This window comes from Ovis canadensis, chromosome 1, assembly GCF_042477335.2.
Source record: "Ovis canadensis isolate MfBH-ARS-UI-01 breed Bighorn chromosome 1, ARS-UI_OviCan_v2, whole genome shotgun sequence".
Lineage (NCBI taxonomy): Eukaryota > Metazoa > Chordata > Mammalia > Artiodactyla > Bovidae > Ovis > Ovis canadensis.
The window spans coordinates 276,201,108-276,223,193 of NC_091245.1; the positions used below are offsets into that span (position 1 = coordinate 276,201,108).

At 41.6% G+C, this 22,086-nt stretch overlaps 1 protein-coding gene across 1 annotated transcript in view; it reads right to left on the reverse strand.

Annotated features, from left to right (window-relative positions):
* Window positions 1-7,680: 7,680 nt before the first annotated feature.
* HACL1 (2-hydroxyacyl-CoA lyase 1) overlaps window positions 7,681-22,086 on the reverse strand; it is a 43,492-nt gene continuing 29,086 nt past the window's right edge. The window contains exons 15-17 of the mRNA XM_069568427.1: window positions 21,518-21,625; window positions 20,425-20,611; window positions 7,681-7,840 (exon numbers count right to left, since the gene is read on the reverse strand). Of these exons, the coding sequence (XP_069424528.1) occupies window positions 7,808-7,840; window positions 20,425-20,611; window positions 21,518-21,625 (328 nt within the window). The 3' untranslated portion in view covers window positions 7,681-7,807. The remainder of the gene's footprint in view (window positions 7,841-20,424; window positions 20,612-21,517; window positions 21,626-22,086) is intronic.

Genomic DNA, 22,086 nt, shown 5'->3' on the forward strand with positions numbered 1-22,086 from the left:
TCCTTGCGACCCCATGAACTGCAGCACGCCAGGCCTCCCTGTCCATCACCATCTCCCGGAGTTCACTCAGACTCACATCCATCGAGTCTGTGATGCCATCCAGCCATCTCATCCTCCGGCGTCCCCTTCTCCTCCTGCCCCCAATCCTTCCCAGCATCAGAGTCTTTTCCAATGAGTCAACTGTTCGCCTGAGGTGGCCAAAGTACTGGAGTTTCAGCTTTAGCATCATCCCTTCCAAGGAATGATCTCCCAGGGTTGATCTCCTTCAGAATGGACTATGCCCCAACCAGTTAACGCTGAAGAAGCTGAAGTTGAATGGTTTTATGAAGACCTACAAGACCTTTTAGAACTAACACCCCAAAAGATGTCCTTTTCGTTATAGGGGACTGGAATGCTAAAGTAGGAAATCAAGAAACACCTGGAGTAACAGGCAAATTTGGCCTTGGAATGTGGAATGAAGCAGGGCAAAGACTAATAGAGTTTTCCCAAGAAAATGCACTAGTCATAGCAAACACCTTCTTCCAACAACACAAGAGAAGACTCTACACATGGACATCACCAGATGGTCAACACCGAAATCAGATTGATTATATTCTTTGCAGCCAAAGATGGAGAAGCTCTATACAGTCAACAAAAACAAGACTGGGAGCTGACTGTGGCTCAGATCATGAACTCCTTATTACCAAATTCAGACTGAAATTGAAGAAAGTAGGGAAAACTGCTGGACCATTCAGGTATGACCTAAATCAAATCCCTTATGATTATACAGTGGAAGTGAGAAATAGATTTAAGGGCCTAGATCTGATAGATAGAGTGCCTGATGAAATATGGATGGAGGTTCGTGACATTGTATAGGAGACAGGGATGAAGACCATTCCCATGGAAAAGAAATGCAAAAAAGCAAAATGGCTGTCTGGGGAGGCCTTACAAATAGCTGTGAAAAGAAGAGGCAAAAAGCAAAGGAGAAAAGGAAAGATATAAGCATCTGAATGCAGAGTTCCAAAGAATAGCAAGGAGAGATAAGAAAGCCTTCCTCAGCGATCAATGCAAAGAGAGGAAAACAACAGAATGGGAAAGACTAGAGATCTCTTCAAGAAAATTAGAGATACCAAGGGAACATTTCATGCAAAGATGGGCTCGATAAAGGACAGAAATGGTATGGACCTAACAGAAGCAGAAGATATTAAGAAGAGGTGGCAAGAATACACAGAAGAACTGTACAAAAAAGATCTTCATGACCCAGATAATCATGATGATGTGATCACTAATCTAGAGCCAGACATCTTGGAATGTGAAGTCAAGTGGGCCTTAAAAAGCATCACTACAAACAAAGCTAGTGGAGGTGATGGAATTCCAGTTGAGCTGTTTCAAATCCTGAAAGATGATGCTGTGAAAGTGCTGCACTCAATATGTTGTCTAGGTTGGTCATAACTTTCCTTCCAAGGAGTAAGCATCTTTTAATTTCATGGCTGCAGTCACCATCTGCAGTGATTTTGGAGCCCCCAAAATAAAGTCTGTCACTGTTTCCACTGTTTCTCTATTTCCCATGAAGTGATGGGACCAGATGCCATGATCTTCGTTTTCTGAATGTTGAAATTTATGCCAACTTTTTCACTCTCCTCTTTCACTTTCGTCAAGAGGCTCTTTAGTTCTTCTTCGTTTTCTGCCATAAGTGTGGTATCATCTGCATATCTGATGTTATTGATATTTCTCCCGGCAATCTTGATTCCAGCTTGTGCTTCTTCCAGCCCAGTGTTTCTCATGATGTACTCTGCATAGAAATTAAATAAGCAGGGTGACAATATACAGACTTGATGGACTCCTTTTCCTATTTGGAACCAGTCTGTTGTTCCATGTCCAGTTCTAACTGTTGCTTCCTGACCTGCCTACAGGTTTGTCAAGAGGCAGGTCAGGTGGTTTGGTATTCTTATCTCTTTCAGAATTTTCCATAGTTCACTGTGATCCACATAGTCAAAAGGTTTGGCATAGTCAATAAAGCAGAAATAGATGTTTTTCTGGAACTCTCTTGCTTTTTTGATGATCCAGTGGATGTTGATCTCTGGTTTCTCTGCCTTTTCTAAAACCAGCTTGAACATCTGGAAGTTCATGGTTCACGTATTGTTGAAGCCTGGCTTGGAGAATTTTGAGCATTCCTTTACTAGTGTGTGAGATGAGTGCAATTGTGTGGTAGTTTCAGCATTCTTTGGCATTGCCCTTCTTTGGGATTGGAATGAAAACTGGCCTTTTCCAGTCCTGTGGCCGCTGCTGAATTTTCCAACTTTGCTGGCATATTGAGTGCAGCAGTTTCACAGCATCATCTTTCAGGATTTGAAATAGCTAAACTGGAATGCCATCACCTCCACTAGCTTTGTTTGTAGTGATGCTTCCTAAGGCCCACTTGACTTCACATTCCAGGATGTCTGGCTCTAGGTGAGTGATCACACCATCATGATTATCTTGGTCATGAAGATCTTTTTTGTACAGTTCTTCTCTGTATTCTTGCCACCTCTTCCTAGTATCTTCTGCTTCTGTTAGGTCCATACCATTTCTGTCCTTTATCAAGCCCATCTTTGCATGAAACGTTCCCTTGGTATCTCTAATTTTCTTGAAGAGATCTCTAGTCTTTCCCATTCTGTTGTCTTCCTCTATTTGTTTACACTGATCACTGAGGAAGGCTTGCTTCTCTCTCCTTTCTAAGGATGGTGGGGCGTGTCTAACCCAGGCTCCAGGGCTGGCCTTGGATCCCCATGGCTCACCCTCTCCACACTGCACCCTCAGGGTGGTCTACTGCAGCTTTTGTGACATAAACCCCTCCTGGGTCTCCACCCTTGCAAGAAAATGTCAATGAAGTCCATGATGTATATATCATTACATGACTTGTGGGGGTAGATTCTTCATGGGGAGCCCTCAGAAGAGCTTGCCAAAGAGAGCAAGCGGATGCAGGCCCTGGAAGAGGAGGGTGGGCGGCGTCTGGGTGCACAGGGACTCAGCCACAGCGGGAAGGGGATGGGGATTCACTTCACCATGCATAATGTGAGTAGTGAAAGAGGTGCTGCAGGAGGGCTGGGAAAATGGACGGCTTCATGGAAGAGGTGACGATATGGCTGACACCACGTGGCAAATGGGGGTCAGCATGCATGCTGGAGTGGAAATGACACGGCAGGGCTCAGGCCTAGGTGACACCGGGTCTGAGTCTGACCTCCTCAAATCTCCCTGAGCCTCGAGGAGCCAGCTCCTGGGAATACGCTGGGACCGGAGAGTGCAGCTCAGGACAAACTGGCTAGCTATAGAGTAACTGCAGAGCCGGCTCCAGTGACACCTGGGAAGGAGACGGTGGATGATGCTGTCTCTGGGTATTTCCAGGCCTGAGTCACAATTTAAAGTGTTCCCTTCAAATTTTGAAACTGGAAATCCAAGTGTTTTTAGCTGGGCCTTTTTTCTCTGCTCCCTAACTGCAGGGGTAACCACACACTGGTCCACCATGGGTTCACTGACCAGCTAGCCAGCCTCTTTCCCAGAAGGAAAGGGCTTGGAGGAGAGGGATGATCCGAAATAATCCGATGAAAACCAGAGGCATAGGCATCCCCGCCTGTCAGGTCCGAATCCAAGGTGTTCCTTAATCTGCAGCTTATCTTTGGGAGGGTATCATAGGATTTTCAATTTCCTTTACCCACATGACTTCATTATTCAGACTGCGAGAGCGTATGTGTGTGCTCAGTCACTCAGTCGTGTCTGACTCTTGCAAACTCCATGGATGGTAGCCTGCGAGGCTCCTCTGTCCACGGAATTTTTTCAGTCAAGAGTACGGGAGTGCGTTGCCATCTCCTACTACAAGGGATCTTTCCCACCACCCAGGGATCAAACCTGCATCTCTTGCGTCTCCTGCACTGGCACGCAGATTTTTCACTGAGCCACCTGGGTTGCCCCCGTTATTCAGATTAGCAGCCAACAAATGCAACCAGGAAACACCAGATGACTCACACTGCATCTGTATACATTTCACTGTCCACAGCAGTCAGCGCACTCTGTTTTATTAGGGTTTCCCAGTCGTAATCCCCACCTGGAATTTAACTGGTTTCCAACTTTCTTCATACGTTGATATGGAACTTCATCACAGTCACTCTTAAATCTACGTTTACTTTAGCCACGTGCCACTTCTTCATGGCAGTGTACTACTTCCCCGTTGCCTAGAGAAATGTCTTGAAAACAGTAAAGGAAATTGGCAGCCACTATGGAAACCAATATGGAGGTTCCGCAGAAAACTTAACATGGAACTACAGTACAATCCAGCAATTCCACTCCTGCGTATTTGTCCAAAGAAAATAAAAACATTAGTTCAACAGACACACGCGCCCCATGGGCACTGTAGCATTATTCACAATAGCCAAGATACGGAAACAACCTCAGTGTCCGTTCATAGATGACGGGATAGAGAGGATGCCGTATTAATATACTACTACTCAGCCATTTAAAGAACGAGGTCTTGCCATTTGCAGCACCAAGGACTGACCTGGAGGGTGGTCTGCTAACTGAAGTCAGTCAAACAGAGAAAGACAAGTACATGATTTCACTTACACAGGGAATCTAAAAACAAACAAAACACAACAGATTCCTAGGTACAGAGAACCAACTGGTGGTTGCCAGAAGAAAGGGGGCTGAAGGACAGATGAAAGAGGGGACAAAGTTTAAAAGGGAAGAACTTCCAGCTGTAAGATAAATAACTCATGAGTGTATAACATATGCATAGGCAACATAATACTGTCACAGCTTTGCAAGGTGAAAGATAGTGATTGGTGTTACCACGGTGACCGTTTCATACCGTATAAAAATACTGAATCACTCTATTATGCATTTGAAACTAATACAATATTACATGGTACTTATAATTAAACTAGAAGTAATAAAAGAACAAACATATTTCTGGAAGCAATATTATTTTTATTTTCCTTTGATGTTCAAATTTCTGTTATTTCTTTGTAATAGATTTGATACTTTTTTCTGTACGGGAAATACATGCCAGTCACAGAACAAGCTGAGCTACTTCCAAGGTGCACACATGAGATAACCACAGAAAATATCCATTGAGCTGTTTCCAAACATGATGAATTCTGTCAGCTATCATCCGATGAGTAGGTGGCTGTTTAAGGAAGTAAAAACACACAGCCCCTGTTTTCCAGAAAATGACTCATCTGTTTGGGAAATAAGACCACTTATTTGCAAAGTGAAACCACACTGCTAAATAGGACACAATCCAGCCAGTGTTCACCTGTTTTCTAAAGTTGCATCTTCCTAAAACACAATGGCATTTATTGTCTTCGATAAAGCGCTGGGCTTCTGGATGATTCTTTGAACCCCTAAACAACCCCATGAAATATGAAAGGTTTGGGAAAGAATACTATCAATAGCAAAAGAGTCAGACATGACTTAGTGGCTAAAACAACAAAATTAGTAGAAGAATTAACCTGATACGTCATTTCTGAGCCCGAATTCTGAGGAAACAACCATAATCTTTCAAAGTTCAGTTTTCATGAGGCACTGGAGTATTCAACATGCTAAGATCACCTAAGAATGTTCCCTATTAAACTAGGGGATACAAAAAAGTTTTACCAAGTAAACTTTGACCATCGACCAACAGATTCATTTTAGAGGGGCTTGTTGAGTACCTCATCCTTCTAAGGAAAGATCCCAATGAGGAAACCAATTTCAAGATCCCATTTATACAACAAGCTGTCAGTGAACAGTGCTCCTGGACTAATCTGGTCTTTATATGTTCAGACTGACCTCCGCTGATCAGCCTATTAACCTGCCAACTTTTTTCTCTCTTGAGATAGTATGACTAGAAAACGCACCCCTAAATGACATCGAGTATCCCGATTTATATAGTTCGGCTCACAAATACTCTTCAAGCCCTGCACCTCTTAGGGAAAGCTTGTATTGCACGTGGCCTCCAGAGGCCAGCGTCCACGGGGAGCACGGGACACCTGGTGAGATGACAGGGCCACCCACTCCCCACTGCTCCCCTGCAGCCCAGGCTCTGCAGTATGCATCGCAGAACTCCATAAGGGGACCTGCCAGGGAAGGTGGGGGCCTGATCTCGGGTGCTTGTCAGGTGAAACCACATCTCCCTGCAAGCGTCTCCTCAGCTCATACCTCAAAGCTGGAGGCCACCGCTTCGCGGAGGTCACTTAGGCGCCTAACAAGTCAATGGATGGATACAAGTCTGATGTGTATGATGCAGTCAACCTAGCTGAACTTAGATATAAAGTCCTACATCCCAATTCATATATAAGACTGCAGACAATAAACAAGCACAACTCTGAAAATAAATGATACTTTCCATTTCTAGTATTTTCTTAAAACAATATCTGTCTCTGAGAATACAATTATATAATTATTTTCATTTTAAAATCTTAAACAAGTAGGAAAAAAAATAAAAAATAAAAATTACTTAAATACCATCACCAAGATATATCAAAATTTTGGTTTACTTCACGCCCACCTTTTTTCTCTATGTAGATTATCTGTGAATGAGTAAAGATGTGTATCCTGACCTGAACCATCCATTTTTGTAGCTGTGATTGTGCTCAGTTGCATCTGACTCTTTGGGACCCCATGGGCCCCACCAGGCTCCTCTGTCCATGGGATTTTCCAAGCAAGAATACTGGAGTGGGTTGCCATTTATTTCTCCATTAATAAACATTCTCTTCAATACAATTTTTATTTTATGATGTTGAAAAACCATAACTTATATAACCGATGTCTTATCATTAAACACTGGGGTTGTTCCTAAATAAAACCATGCTGAATGGGCTTACAAATAAATATTTGACCAAATATTTTATTATTTCTTTAAAACACATTCTTGAAATATGCCCACTGGGTCAAAAGTTATGGGGTATGAACATTTTATGATTGTGAATACGAACACTGCTAGAATCCCTCAGTGAGATTTGTACCAATTTCGGCACAGCACTCTGCTCTTCATTTCACCCTCACCAAATGCTGAAAACTATAATTTAAAAAGTGCTTTGCCAAGGAGCTGGGGTATAAAAAGAGGTTTTTAAGTTTAACTTACATGCTCATTTGTATTCATTCTCATACTGTGATCATTTGCTTTTTTCTATTAATTATACATTCATGCCCTTTGCCCATTTTTTGACTAGTACATTAACAGTTTTCTTATCAGCAAGAGTTCTTTATATATTAAGGCTGCTGATTGTTGCTCTCAATGTGGTACACATAAACTGAGGCTGATAATCCAAATATCCCCTGAAATTATTAGTTTGGGTGTGACATGACTTCTCCTCTGGCTTGGTAAGTTCTTTCCAGAAAAAGAAAACACACACACAACTTCTAGTGTAGAACAAGCCCCAGCAAACACTGGGCAGACTAATGTACGAAGTGCTCAGTGGATAAACCACGAGGCAGAAATAGTCCAGATACTCCAACTCACTGAACATGCCTCTCAGTATACAGTTCTTGAAGATTTTTTTTGCCTGAAGGGGTTTCTAAAAGATATGTGACGTTAAGAAGGGATTTATTTAAAAGAATACTGATGTGTAATTCAACAGTTAGGTAGTCCCAAAACAATGTAACTAACCCCTTCTTCCATCTGTAACTGGTTATTTCTGTGGTAGGATTCTGGTAACTTTTTATAATCACTTCCTACACTAAAAAATGTCACTTGGAAGCGTTTTATTTAATTTTTGCATGACAATTTTAACATTATAGTGATTTTGCTGTGAAAAATACAATTCAATCTTATAGGAAAGCGAAAACTCTTCAAGTCACTCATTGGCATCTTTATTTACAGATTAGACTGGGTCAGCCAGTGAAAATCCTAGAAAAAGAAAAGAAACAAATATTCAGTCGAAAGAAACAACTACGTCAAACTATATCCTATTTCGCTTGCTCTAAAATCCGAAAGTCCCATTTTAACGACACTAGCCACAGTGGGGGTAAATGAAGCTTGTCTCTGGTCTACAGCTTTTCCTAAAAGGGAGCTAAAAATCTGTTAGTGAATCTTCTGTCTCTTCCTACAAAACAACCTAGTATCACTTTCTGAATCTTGCCCCATTAATAGTAATCAGGGCACACACACACAAAACAATAGAGTACGAAAGAAGCAGAAATACTACAGAACAGAAATATGTAGAAAACAAACTTATGGTTTGTCGTTGTTCAGTCGCTCAGTAGTGTCCAACTTTGTGACCCCATGGACTGCAGCACACCAGGCTTCCCTGTCCATCACCATCTCCTGGAGCTTGCTTACACTCACAGCCATTGAGTCGGTGACGCTATCCAACCATCTCATCCTGTCGTCCCCTTCTCCTCCCGCCTTCAATCTTTCCCAGCGTCAGGGTCTTTTCCAGTGAATCAGCTCTTTGCATCAGGTGGCCAAAGTATTGGAGCTTGAGCTTCAGCATCAGTCCTTCCAATGAACACTCAAGACTGATTTCCTTTATGATGGACTGGTTGGATCTCCTTGCAGTCTAAGGGACTCTCAAGAGTCTTCTCCAACACCACAGTTTGAAAGCATCAATTCTTTGGCACTCAGCTTTCTTTAAGGTTCAACTCTCACATCTGCACATGATTACTGGAAAAACCATAGCTTTGACTAGATGGACCTTTGTCAACAAAGTAATGTCTCTGATTTTTAATATGCTTTGTCATAGCTATTGTTCCAAGGAGCAAGCATCTTTTAATTTAATAGCTGCAGTCACCATCCACAGTGATTTTGGAGACTAAGAAAATAGTCTGTCACTGTTTCCATTGTTTCCCATCTATTTGCCATAAAGTGATGGGACTGGATGCCATGATCTTAGTTTTTTGAATGCTGAGTTTTAAACCAGCTTTTTTACTCTCCTCTTTCAACTTAATCAAGAGGTTCTTTAGCTCCTGTTCCCTTTCTGTCATGAAGGTGGTGTTATCTGCATATCTGAGGTTATTGATATTTCTCCCAGCAATCTTGACTCCAGCTTGTGCTTCATCCAGCCCAGCATTTTGCATGATGTACTCTGCATATAAGTTAAATAAACAGGGTGACAAGCCTTGACACACTCCCTTCCCAATTTTGAACCAGTTTTTTATTCCATGTCTGGTTCTAACTGTTGCTTCTTGACTTGCATACATGTTTCTCAGGAGGTAGGTTAGGTGGTCTGGTATTCTCATCTCTTTAAGAATTTTCCACAGTTTGTTGTGATCCATAGTTAAAGGCTTTAGCATAGTCAATGAAGCAGCGGTAGATTTTTTTTTGGAATTCCCTTGCTTTTTCTATCACCCAATGGATGTTGGCAATTTGATTATCTGCGTTTTCCAAATCCAGCTAGTACACGTGGAAATTTTCAGTTCACATACTGTTGAAGCATAGCTGGAAGGATTTTGAGTATTAACTTGCTAGCTTGTGAAATGAGTGCAACTGTGCTATAGTTTGAACATTCTTTGGCATTACCATTCTTTGGGTTTAGAATGAAAACTGACCGTTTCCAGTCCTGTGGCCACTGCTGAGTTTTCCAAATTTGCTAGCATACTGAGTGCAGCACTTTAACAGCATCATCTTTTAAGATCTGAAACAGCTCAGATAGAATTCCATCACCTCCACTAGCTCTGTTCATGGTAATGGCTTCCTAAGGCCCACTTGACTTCACACTCCAGGATGTCTGGCTCTAGAAGAGTGATCACACTACCATGGTTATCCAGGTCATTAAGGCCTTTTTTTGTATAGTTCTTCTGTGTATTCTTGCCAACTTATGGTTACCAAGGGGAAAAAGGAGGGGAGGGGGAGGGGAGAAAGTGGGAGATAGGGACTGACATATAAATACTACTATATATAAAACAGGTGACTAATGAGAACCTATTGTATCGCATAGGGTACTCTAGTCATATTATGTAGTGACCTACATGGGAAAAGAATCTAAAAATGAATGGATATATGTATAATTGATTAGTTTTGCTGAACAGCAGAAACCAACACAACACTGAAAACCAACTATGAAGTGAAGTGAAGTGAAGTCGCTTAGTCGTGTCCGACTCTGCGACCCCATGGACCATACATAGCCTATCAGGCTCCTCCGTCCATGGGATTCTCCAGGCAACAGTGCTGGAGTGGACTGCCATTTCCTTCTCCAGGCGATCTTCCTGACCCAGGAATCGAACCCGGGTCTCCCGTATTGCAGGCAGACGCTTTACTGTCTGAGCCACCAGGGAACCAACTATATGCCAATAAAAATTAAGTTTTTCAAAGAAGGAGAGGAGATGAAGGAGGAAAGAGGGCCAAGCTCCATGTCTAAGCAATCTGAGCAGAACTTCGGTAGAAAGAGCAGTGCACGGAAGCCTTTCCCAGGACATAAACTATCCTACCCACAGAGCCTGGACACCGGCAACAGCAGAGGTTAGGTCCTCCCCGCACAGCAAGCAGCCCGCTACACCGCTAACCAGTGATGAGTGGTGGCCGCCAGTCTGTTCTCTGTATCTGAGTCTGCTTCTCTTCTGTTATGTTCATTCGTCTTATTTTAGATTCCACATTAACAAGTGACAATACAGTGTTTCCCTTTCTCTGTCTGACTTATGTCACGAGAATGACATCCTCTAGGTCCATCCACCTTGTTGCAGATCATGGGATCTCCTTTTTTATGGCTGAATAGTATCCTATTGCTCATGTATATCACATCTTTAAAAAGATTTATTTACTTATTAATTTCTGGCAGTGCTGGGTCTTCACTGCTGCATGGGCCTTTCTCTAGATGCAGCAAATGAGGGCTCCTCTCTGGTTGCAGAGGGCGGGCTTCTCGTTACGGTGGCTCCTCTCACTGTGGAGCACAGGCTCTGCAGTGCACGGGCCTCACTAGTCACAGCCTGCAGGCTCAGAAGTTGCAGCTCCCAGGCTCTAGAGCACAGAGTCAGTGGTTGTGGCTCATGGGCTGTTGCTCCGTGGCATGTCCAATCTTCCCAGATCAGGGACTGAACCCGTGTCTCCTGCATTGGCAGGCAGGTTCTTTACCACTGAATCACTGGCGAAGCCCATACCACAATCTGCTTCAGCCATTCACTGGTTGAGGAACACTAGGTTACTTCCATATCTTAGCTTTGTAAATAATGTTGCTCTGAACACTGGGGTGCATGTTATCTTTTCAGACTTAAACATATAGAAAAAAACTAGTGGTCACCCGTGGGGAGAAGGACAGGCGGAGGGACGAGATGGGGTATGAGATTCAGAGACACAAATTGCTCTGTATAAAGTAATTAAGCTACAAGGACATACTGCAGAGCATAGGGAATATAGCCAATATTTTATAATAACTGTAAATGGAGTGCAGTCTATAAAATCACTATGTTGTATTCCTAAAACTAACATGGTGCTGCAAATCGGCTGTACTTTACTTTTAAAAAACGACAAATGGCAATGGACACATAATTAATCAATGAAAAGTAAACAGCTTAGAAACTGTAATATAGGTGGAATTCTACTGGAATGAAGATAAATATGTTGAAGTAGTAGATGGAAAAAAATACAAGGATAATCCTCATGGAATTATAAAAGAGGAAGTAGGAGGCTATATTTCTCCAGCAATACCCTCCAAGTTCACAGAGAACCCAGAAGAGACCACTAGAGCAGACCATTTAGAAAGGTGAACACAGTAGCTGAGAAAGGACGCTCAGTCAGGGCCCTCCTGTGACTAACACCAGCCCGCTTTGTCTGTGTGCTCTGACCACGCTGACCAGGGCTGTAGCCCTTAGTGCTCTGATGCTCTGATGCCAGGAGGAGGGGCTCTTGGCTGCAACACTAACACCCCAGCTACTGGAAAGTAGGTGCTCAGCTAGACAAAAGGACACGGGATTTTAAAACCTATCTATTGGGTGTCTCGGTTCAGTTCAGTTCAGTGGCTCAGTTGTGTCCGACTCTTTGCAACCCCATGAATTGCAGCACACCAGGCCTCCCTGTCCATCACCAACTCCCAGAGTTCACTCAGACTCACGTCCATTGAGTTGGTGATGCCATCCAACCATCTTCATCCTCTGTCATCCCCTTCTCTTCCTGCCCCCAATCCCTCCCAGCATCAGAGTCTTTTCCAATGAGTCAACTCTTCGCATGAGGTGGCCAAAGTACTGGAGTTTCAGCTTCAGCATATTCCTTCCAAAGGACACCCAGGACTGATCTCCTTTAGAATGGACTGGTTGGATCTCCTTGCAGTCCAAGGGACCCTCAAGAGTCTTCTCCAACACCACAGTTCAAAAGCATCAATTCTTCGGCGCTCAGCTTTCTTCACAGTCCACTCTCACATCCATATATGACCACTGGAAAAACCATTGCCTTGACTAGACAGACCTTTGTTGGCAAAGTAATGTCTCTAGCTAGTAGGAATTATTTGAACAAAGAGTTTCTTTCTAAGGCAATCAATAAACCCACAAAGGTACCGAGCAGATTCTTAAAGTTGAAAACCCTACCTTAAAACAGTCTGGCTGCTCGCTCCGTGTAAACTGTGTTAACCCCACCTAGCTCATCATCTTTCTGGCCTGGTCTTTCTGTGCTCACCATCCCCATTACCATGCTTCTTCTTAAGTATCTCTTCTCTCTGCTATGAGAACAGCCAATGAGAGGCTATGCCAAAGCCTTTCTCTGCCTGTTTTTAAATTTTAGTTGAAGTATAGCTGACGCGCGTGCGTGCTAAGTTGCCTCAGTCACGCTCCACTCTCTGTGGCCCTATGGACTGTGGCCCACCGGGCTCCTCTGTCCATGGGATTCTCTGGATAGAAATGCTGGAGTGGGATGCCATACGTTCCTCCAGGGGGTCTTCCTGACGCAGGGACTGAACCTGCACCTCCCGTGGCCCCTGAACTGCAGTCAGATTCTTTACTGCTGAGCCACTGGGAAGGCCCTATAACTGACTTATAACATTACATTCATTTCAGGGGCCTCCCAGGTGGCATCAGCGATAAACAACCTGCCTGCCAATGCAGGAGACATAAGAGACGTGGGTTCGATCCCTGGGTCAGGAAGATCCCCTGGAAGAGAAAATGGCAAACCACTCCAGTATTTGTGTCTGGAGAATTCCATAGACAGAGGAGCCTGGAAGGCTACGTCCATGGGATTGCAGAGTGTGACACAACTGAGCAACACACACACACACACATTATACTCATTTCAGGTATACAACATAATGACCAGATATTTGTACACATCAAAAAATGATCACAACAAATCTAGCTAACACCCATCACTATATATAGTCACAAAAATGTTACTGTAATGAGAACTTTTAATAGCTGTTCGGTTAGCAACTTTCAAATATGCAACACAGTATTATTAACTACCGTTATCATGCTGTTCATTACATCTCTGAAGACTTATAACTGGAAATTTGTACCTTTTGACCCCCCATAGGCCATTTTGCCCACTCCCCACCCACCAACTCTGGTGACCAACACCAGTTTTCTGCACCTATGAGCTGGGGTTTTTGTTTGTTTGGGGCTCCATATGTGAAGTCATATGACACATCTCTCTCTGACTTGAGTCACTCAGCACAACGCATTCAAGGCCGACCCACGTTCTTGCAGTGCTAAGACTCCATCCTTTTCATGGCTAAATAATAGGCCATAAAAATACACACATAATTCTGTGTGTATTTACAAACCATTTTAGGAATCACTGAGCTAACATGGACTGGAATGGGTGAACTTAACTCAGATAACCAATATATCTACTACTGCGGGCAAGAATTCCTTAGAAGAAATGGAGTAGTCCTCATAGGCAACAAAAGAGTCTGAAATGCAGTACTTGCGTGCAATCTCAAAAATGACAGAATGATCTCTGTTCGTTTTCAAGGCAAACCTGCAATATCATAATAATCCAAGTCTATGCCCCAACCACTAATGCTAAAGAAGCTGAAGTCTGAACCGAGATATGAAGACCTAGAAGACCTTCTAGAACTAACACCCCCAAAAGATGTCCTTTTCATTATAGGGTACTGGAAGGCAAAAGTAGAAAGTCAAGAGATACCTGGTGTAACAGGCAAGTTTGGCCTCAAGAATAAAATGAAGCAGGGTTGCCAAGAGAATGCACTGGTCATAGCAAACACCCTCTTCCAACAACACAAGAGAAGACTCTACACATGGACGTCACCAGATGGTCAATACCGAAATTAGATTGATTACATTCTTTGCAGCCAAAGATGGAGAAGCTCTATACAGTCAGCAAAAACAAGACCAGGAGCTGTGACTCAGATCATGAATTCCTTATTGCAAAATTCAGACTTAAATTGAAATAGGGAAAACCACTAGGCCATTCAGGTATGACCTAAATCAAACCCATTATGATTATACAGTGGAAGTGACAAATAGATTCAAGGAATTAGATCTGATAGAGTGCCTGAAGAACTATGGATGGAGGTTCATAACACTGTACAAGAGGTGGTGATCAAAATCATCCCCAAGAAAAAGAAATGCAAGAAGGCAAAACAGTTGTCTGAGGAGGCCTTACAAATAGCTGAGAAAAGAAGGAAAGTGAAAGGCAAAGGAGAAAAGGAAAGATAAAATCATCTGAATGCAGAGTTCCAAAGAATAGCAAGGAGAGATAAGAAAAGCTTCCTAAGCGATCAGTGCAAAGAAATAGAGGAAAACAACAGAATGAGAAAGACTAGAGATCTCTTCAAGAAAATTAGAGATACCGATGAAACATTTCATGCAAAGACAGGCACAATAAAAGACAGAAACGGTATGGACGTAACAGAAGCAGAAGATATTAAGAAGAGGTGGCAAGACTACATAGAACTATACAAAAAAGATTTTCATGATCCAGATAACCACAAAGGTGTGATCACTCACCTAGAGCCAGACATCCTGGAGTGTGAAGTCAAGTAGGCCTTAGGAAACATCACTACAAACAAAGCTAGTGGAGGTGATGGAATTCCAGTTGAGCTATTTCAAATCCTAAAAGATGATGCTGTGAAAGTGCTGCACTCAAAAGTCCAGCAAATTTGGAAAACTCAGCAGCGGCCACAGGAATAGAAAAGGTCAGTTTTCATTCTAGTACCAAAGAAGGGAAATGCCAAGAAATGTTCAAACTATCACACAGTTGCATTCATTTCATATGCTAGCAAAATCATGCTCAAAATTCTCCAAACCAGGCTTCAACAGTATGTGAATCGAGAACTTCCAGATGTTCAAGCTGGATTTAGAAAAGGCAGAGGAACCAGATCGAATTGCCAACATCTGCTGGATCATAGAAAAAGCAAGCGAATTTCAGAAAATCATCTACTTTTGTCTTATTGGCTATGCTAAAGGCTTTGACTGTGTGGATCACAACAAACTGTTAAACATCCTTAAGGAGATGAGATACCAGACCAGCTTACCTACCTCCTGAGAAATCTGTATTCAGGTCAATGAATAACAGTTAGAATTGGACATGGAACAATGGAATACTGGTTCCAAATTGGGAAAGGAGTACATCAAGGCTGTATTCTGTCACCCTGCTTATTCAACTTATACACAGAGAACATCATGAGAAACACCAGGCTGGATGAAGCGCAAGCTGGAATCAAGATTGCCAGGAGAAATATCAATAACCTCAGATACGTAGATGACACCACCCTTATGGTAGAAAGCGAAGAGGAATTAAAGAGCCCCTTGATGAAGGTGAAGGGGAGGGAGAAAAAGCTGGCTTAGAACTCAACATTCAGAAAACTAAGATCATGGCATCCAGTCCCATCAGTTCAATTCAGTCTCTCAGTCATGTCTGACTCTTTGCAACCCCATGAACTGCAGCATACCAGGCTTCCCTGTCCATCACAAACTCCCAGAGTCCACCCAAATCCATGTCCATTGAGTCGGTGATGTCATCCAACCATCTCATCCTCTGTTGTCCCCTTCTCCTCCTGCCCTCAATCTTTCCCAGCAGTTCATGGCAAATAGATGGGGAAACAATAGAAACAGTGACAGACCTTATTTTCTTGGGCTCCAAAATCACTGCAGATGGTGACTACAGCCATGAAATTGAATGAGGCTTGCTCCTTGAAAGAAATGCTATGATAAACCTAGGCAGCATATTAAAAAGCAGAGACATTACTTTGCCGACAAAGGCTCATCTACATCAAAGCTACAGTTTTTCCACTAGTCGTGTATGGATGTGAGAATTGGACCATAAAGAAAGCTGAGCACCAGAGAATTGATGCTTTTGAACTGTGGTGCTACAGAAGACTCTTGAAAGTCCCTTGGACTGCAAGATCAAACCAGTCAATCCTAAAGGAAATCAATCCTGAATATTCATTGGAAGGACTGATGCTGAAGCTCCAATATTTTGGCCACCTGATGCAAAGAGCTGACCTATTAGAAAAGATCATGAAGCTGGAAAACACTGAAGGTAGGAGGAGAAGAGGGTGACAGAAGATGAAATGGTTGGATGGCATCACTGACTTAATGCACATGAATGTGCTCAAGCTCCAGGAGATGGTGAAGGACAGGGAAGTCCATGGGGTTGCAAGAGGTGAACAGGACTGAGCGACTAAACTACAACAGCATCTATGAAGATGATCATATTATTTTTATCCTTCATTTTGTTAATGTAGTCTACCACAATGACTGATTTGTAGATACCAACTGTTTTTAAATACCTGGAATAAACCCTAGTTCATCATACAATATAACTTTTTAATGTATTATTGAATTTGGTTTGCTAAGATTTTATTAAAGTTTTTATATCTATGTTCATCAAGGAAAATTTTCTTTTCTTGTGGTATCCTTGTCTGGTCTTGGTTATTGAGGTAAATTTGGCCTTATAAAAATGACTTCACAAGTGTTCCTTTCTCCTTTATTTTTTGAAAGAATTTGAGAAGAACTGATATTAATTCTGCTTTGAATGTTTGGTAGAATTCACCAATGAAGCCACCTTGTCCTGGACTTTTGTTTCAGAGGTTTTGATTACTAATTCAATCTTCTAACTACTAATCAGTTTGTTCAAATTTTTTATTTCTTCATGATTCAGTCTTGGTACTTTACATGTTTCTAGGAATTTATCCATATATTTTAGGTTGTCAAATTTATTGGTATATATTTGTTCATAGCAGTGTCTATGAATTTTTATATTTCCACAGTATCAGTCGTAATGGCTCATCTTTCATTTCTGATTTTGACTCCTCTCCCTTTATTCTTGCTGATTCTAGCTAAAGTTGTGTCAATTTTAACTCTTCAAAGAGCCAGCGTTAAGTTACATCAATCTTTTCTACTGTGTTTTTAGACTCTATTTCATTTATATGTTCTCTGATCTTTGTTATTTCCTTCCTTCTAACAACTTTGGGCTTTTTTCCTCCCCTAGTTTCTTCAAGTGTAAAGTCAGGTTGTTTGAAAATTTTCTTGTTTTTTGAGGTAAGCTTTTATTGCTATGAACTTCTGAGACCTGCTTTTGCTACATCCCATAAATTTTGATACATTTTATTTCCATTTTCATTTGTCTCACACATTATAAAAAAAATTTTTTTTAATTTCTTCTTCGACCTCTTTGCTGCTCAGTAACATGTTGTTTCAGCTCCACGTTTTCTACTTTTCTTTTGTAATCGATTTCAAGTTTCACACTATGGTGGCTGAAAAAGATGCTTTGTATGATTTTATTCTTAAATTTATGAAGATTTGTTTTGTGTCCTAACACATGACCTATCCTGGAGAATGTTTCATGTGCACTTGAAAAGAAATGTGTATACTGCTGTTTTTGAAAGGAATGTTCTGAATACATATATTATTGACTGGGGAGTTTTTGCAGAAACTAACACCTGTGGCTTGGAAAATCCCATGGATGGAGGAGCCTGGAAGGCTGCAGTCCATGGGGTTGCTGAGGGTCAGACACGACTGAGCGACTTCACTTTCACTTTTCACTTTCCTGCATTGGAGAAGGAAATGGCAACCCACTCAGTGTTCTTGCCTGGAGAATCCCAGGGACGGGGGAGCCTGGTGGGCTGCCGTCTATGTGGTCGCACAGAGTCAGACACGACTGAAGCGACTCAGCAGCAGCAGCAGCAATGCCTGTGGCCAATGATTTGTCATGTAAGTGTATATTGAAATGTTTTCAGTCAGTAAGTTGAGTCCATCTGTTCAAATGCGTCATCTAAGGTTGGATGTTTCCTAACTGATTTTGTGTCTGGATAAGCTATCACTGATGTAAGTGGATGTTAAAGTTCCTGAATATTATTATATTGATGTCTCTTTCTCTTTAGGTCTTTAAATATTTGCTTTCTATCCATGTGTATGTGTGTATTTTCCTATCTTGCATGCATACTTATAAATGTTACATCTTTTTGTTGGATTGACTCCTTTATCATTAAATAAAGCACCTCTTTTTCTCTTATTACAGTCTTTTGTTTTGAAGTCTATTTTATCTGATATAAGTACACCTACTCTAGCTTTCATTTGGTTTCTATTTGCATGAATTATTTTTTTCCATCTCTTTATTTTCAGTCTGTGTGTGTTCTTATAACTGAACTGAGTCTCTTATAGGCATAAGATATAGATGTATCTTTTATCCATTCAGCCACTCTATTTATTTTGATTCAAGAACTTAATACATTAATATTTAAAGTAATTACTGATAAGTATGTACTTATTGCCATTTTGTTCTTTTCTGGCTGTTTTGTAGTTCCCCTTTATTCCTTTTACCAAAGTCTTTGTTATCTGTTTAATAAAAACAGAATTTTAGTACAATTCTATATATTTCATAGATTCCAAGTAAGTGAATTTACATTTCATTTACTATCAGGTGTCCGTTTTGCCCATTTGTCTACTGCCTTGTTCAAAACAGAAAAAAATCTAACAGCAGATGTATAAAGAACCAAGACAAAAACTCCTTGAAAAAATACACAAAACATTGAAAACAACAGCTGACATGCAAGGTGTAAGCTTGAAGGCCAGGTATATAAGAGAAAGCAAGAGTAGCTGGACCAGGATCAAAGTACAAAGTTAAGTATGAAAAGCAACTTAATCTGGAATGGAAGAGGAAGAGACTATAAAACTTATCATTTACTGTACTGCTATAGTCTATACTGCAGTTTTGCTTTAGGGGCCAAAGTACCTTTGAATATAATTGCCCAAATTACCCTAGTATATAATCTCATATCCTATTGAGGCTACATCCACTCTCTGCCTTCCGGCCACTCTGGCCTTCTCGGTTCCCTGGGCTTGCCATGCTCTGTCCTGCTGAACAGCCTGTGCACGGCGTCCTCCTGCTTCTTTGCTGAGCACGCCCTACTTCCCGACTTACCCTTCAGCTCTCAGTTTAAGCATCACTTCTGAGAAGACTTCCTGGTGACTCCAGTATAAACTGAATTCCTTTGTGGGTTTTTTTGTCTGTTTCCAAATTTATTTTATTGACGTACACTTAGTTGATTTACAATGTTGTGTTAATTTCTGCTAAATAGCAAAGTGATTCTATTATACATGTATATAGATATCCTTTTTCACGTTCTTTTCCATTATGGCTTATAATAGACTTTTGAACATAGTTCCCTGTGTTATACAGTAGGACTCTGTTGCCTACCCGTTTTATAGATCATAGTTTGCACCTGCTGATCCTAAACTCCCAATCCATCCCTTCCCTTTCGCCCTTCCCCGCGGCAGCCCCAAATCTGCTCTGTATCAGTCTGCTTCTGTCTCACAGGTAAGTTCATTTGTGTCAAATTTTAGATTCCACCTACAAATGATACCAGACAGTATTTGTCTTTCTGACTTACTTCACTCAATACGATAATCTCCAGGTCCACCCATGTTGCTGCAAATGGCATAATTTTGTTCCTTTTACAGCTGAGTAATATTTCATTGTATACAGGTACTACATTTTTATCTATTCATCTCCTGATGGACATTTAGGTTGCTTCCATGTCTTCATTATTCCAAATAATGCTGCAGTGAACACTGGGGTGCATGTATCTTTTCAAGTTATGGTTTTCATCAGATATACGTCCAGGAGCAGGATTGCCGGATCATACGGCAACTCTATTTTTACTTTTTTGAGGAACTTCCATAGTTTTCCACAGTGGCTGCACCACTTTACGCTCCCATCAACAGTGTAGGAAGGTTCCCTTTCCTCCACAACTTCTTGGATTCCTTTATGCTTATTCAGAACTGTGTTTCTTTCCTTCAGAGGAACTGCCTCACCCTACCGTGATACATTCTAGTTGAGAGGTGACGGACTGTACTTTCTGACTGGACAATAAACTCCACGAGGTGAGAACTGAGCCTAGTTTTGCTCACTAAGCTATTCTTAGCACCTGACATAGCACATCTAATACCTATCTTAACAAAATACTCATTGAACAAGCAGATGACAGTGACCAACTCAGAAATGGTTTACACAGAACTCTGTACATAAGAGGGTGTCCTATTTGGTAGATACTTTTGCGGGTGGGCTGAGAGATGCATTTCTGCTTTCTGCTTAGCAATTGCCTTTACCTGAGCTTTCCGTGTGGCTTGTGGCTCAATCATGATGTTGATAAGGGAAGGATTACTTGTGTCTGCCAGGCTCTGTCTCAGGGATTGCTGGAGTTCTTCTGGTGTCTGTACAAAATACCCTTTGCCTCCAAATGCAGTCATGACGTGCTCATAATGTGAGTGGGGCAGAAGAGACATTGGAGGGGCCCTAAAAAAAGAAGGTCATTCATAGTCAACAGAAAAGATTGTCTGAAATAACTTGTGGGAAAATTTCAGCTAAATTGAAAGGCATATGTAAACTGAGATGCCTCTACATTAAACTTTCCATCCATTTTTTATTGTCTATGTGACAATATCTAATGAACTTTCCATGATGATGGAAATTTTTATATCTGTTCTGTCCAATACAGTGGCTGCTAGTGACCTGCTGCTCTGAGCACTTTAAACGTAACTGGTTAAAAAGAGGAACTGAACTTTTAATTTAAACTTAAACAGCCAAATGTGGCTAGTAGCTACCTTGCTGGACAGTGTAAGCTATACCATCAACTATTATGAATCCCTCTCCTCATAAAAAAGCAGAAAAAAGGAGTGATTACTACAAAACAGCAAATCACAACAAAACAACAAAGTCAGCAAGGCTTAAGAAACATACCCATGCCCTGCTGTCCGATTCCATCTCTCACCTCCCACCGCCAGCCACAGCACTGTCTCAGTGTGACTCTGGCATCAGATGACCAAAATTTAGCGTGGTAAAAGGAAGGAAGACCTCCGTATCATAAATAATATGTAAACATCTATATTCCTATATTGTGCAGTAGGAATAGTAGGACTAGAAGCATTTTGCAATAAGCTTTTCTGTTAATGAGGCTTAGACATCAAACTCATTCACCTGAGACTTCAGTGGCTCCCTGATCATAAAGTGCTCACTGAAGTGCCACTCAAGGATGGTTGTGCGAAAAGGAACCATGCAGACAGAGCTGCTGCCCCGTAGAGCAGCCGGCTGTGGAAAGAAGCAATACTAACACCACACAGGCACATTCCGGTACAGCACACTTTTTAAACAGAGATTAAACTAGACGAGAAAAGTAAATATATGTTATTCCGGGTTACTTACACTGTAGTAGCATCTCCAAATTTTAACATTTCCTTCCAACTATCTGTATCAAAACCTTGATAAATTCCATTATTATTCACCACCAAAAGTACAATTGGCAAGTTGTACCTAAAATTGAGAGCAAAATATAAAGGAAATCATTTTCCATTCGAAAGCAATTTCTTTTCATTGGATTAAAATTTTAGCTTGAAAATGGATAGTTTTCCATAGGCTTTTTTGTAGTATTAGGGTAAGACTAAAAATTGAGCATTTGTTATCCTAGTGAAAGTGAAAGTCGCTCAGTTGTGTCTGACTCTTTGCGACTCCATGGACTGTAGCCTGCCGGGCTCCTCTGTCCATGGGATTCTCCAGGCAAGAAGACTGGAGTGGGCTGCCATGCCCTTCTCCAGGGGATCTTTCCGACTCGGGGATGGAACCCCAGTCTCCTGCACTGCAGGCAGACTCTTTACCCTCTGAGCTATCAGGGAAACCCTAATAAAGATTATCAAATTAGTAACAGAAATGTCATGGAGTGGCAGAAAGAGTGAAAGGTTAGTGGCTGGCAGACTGATCCTACCACTGTGCAGCTG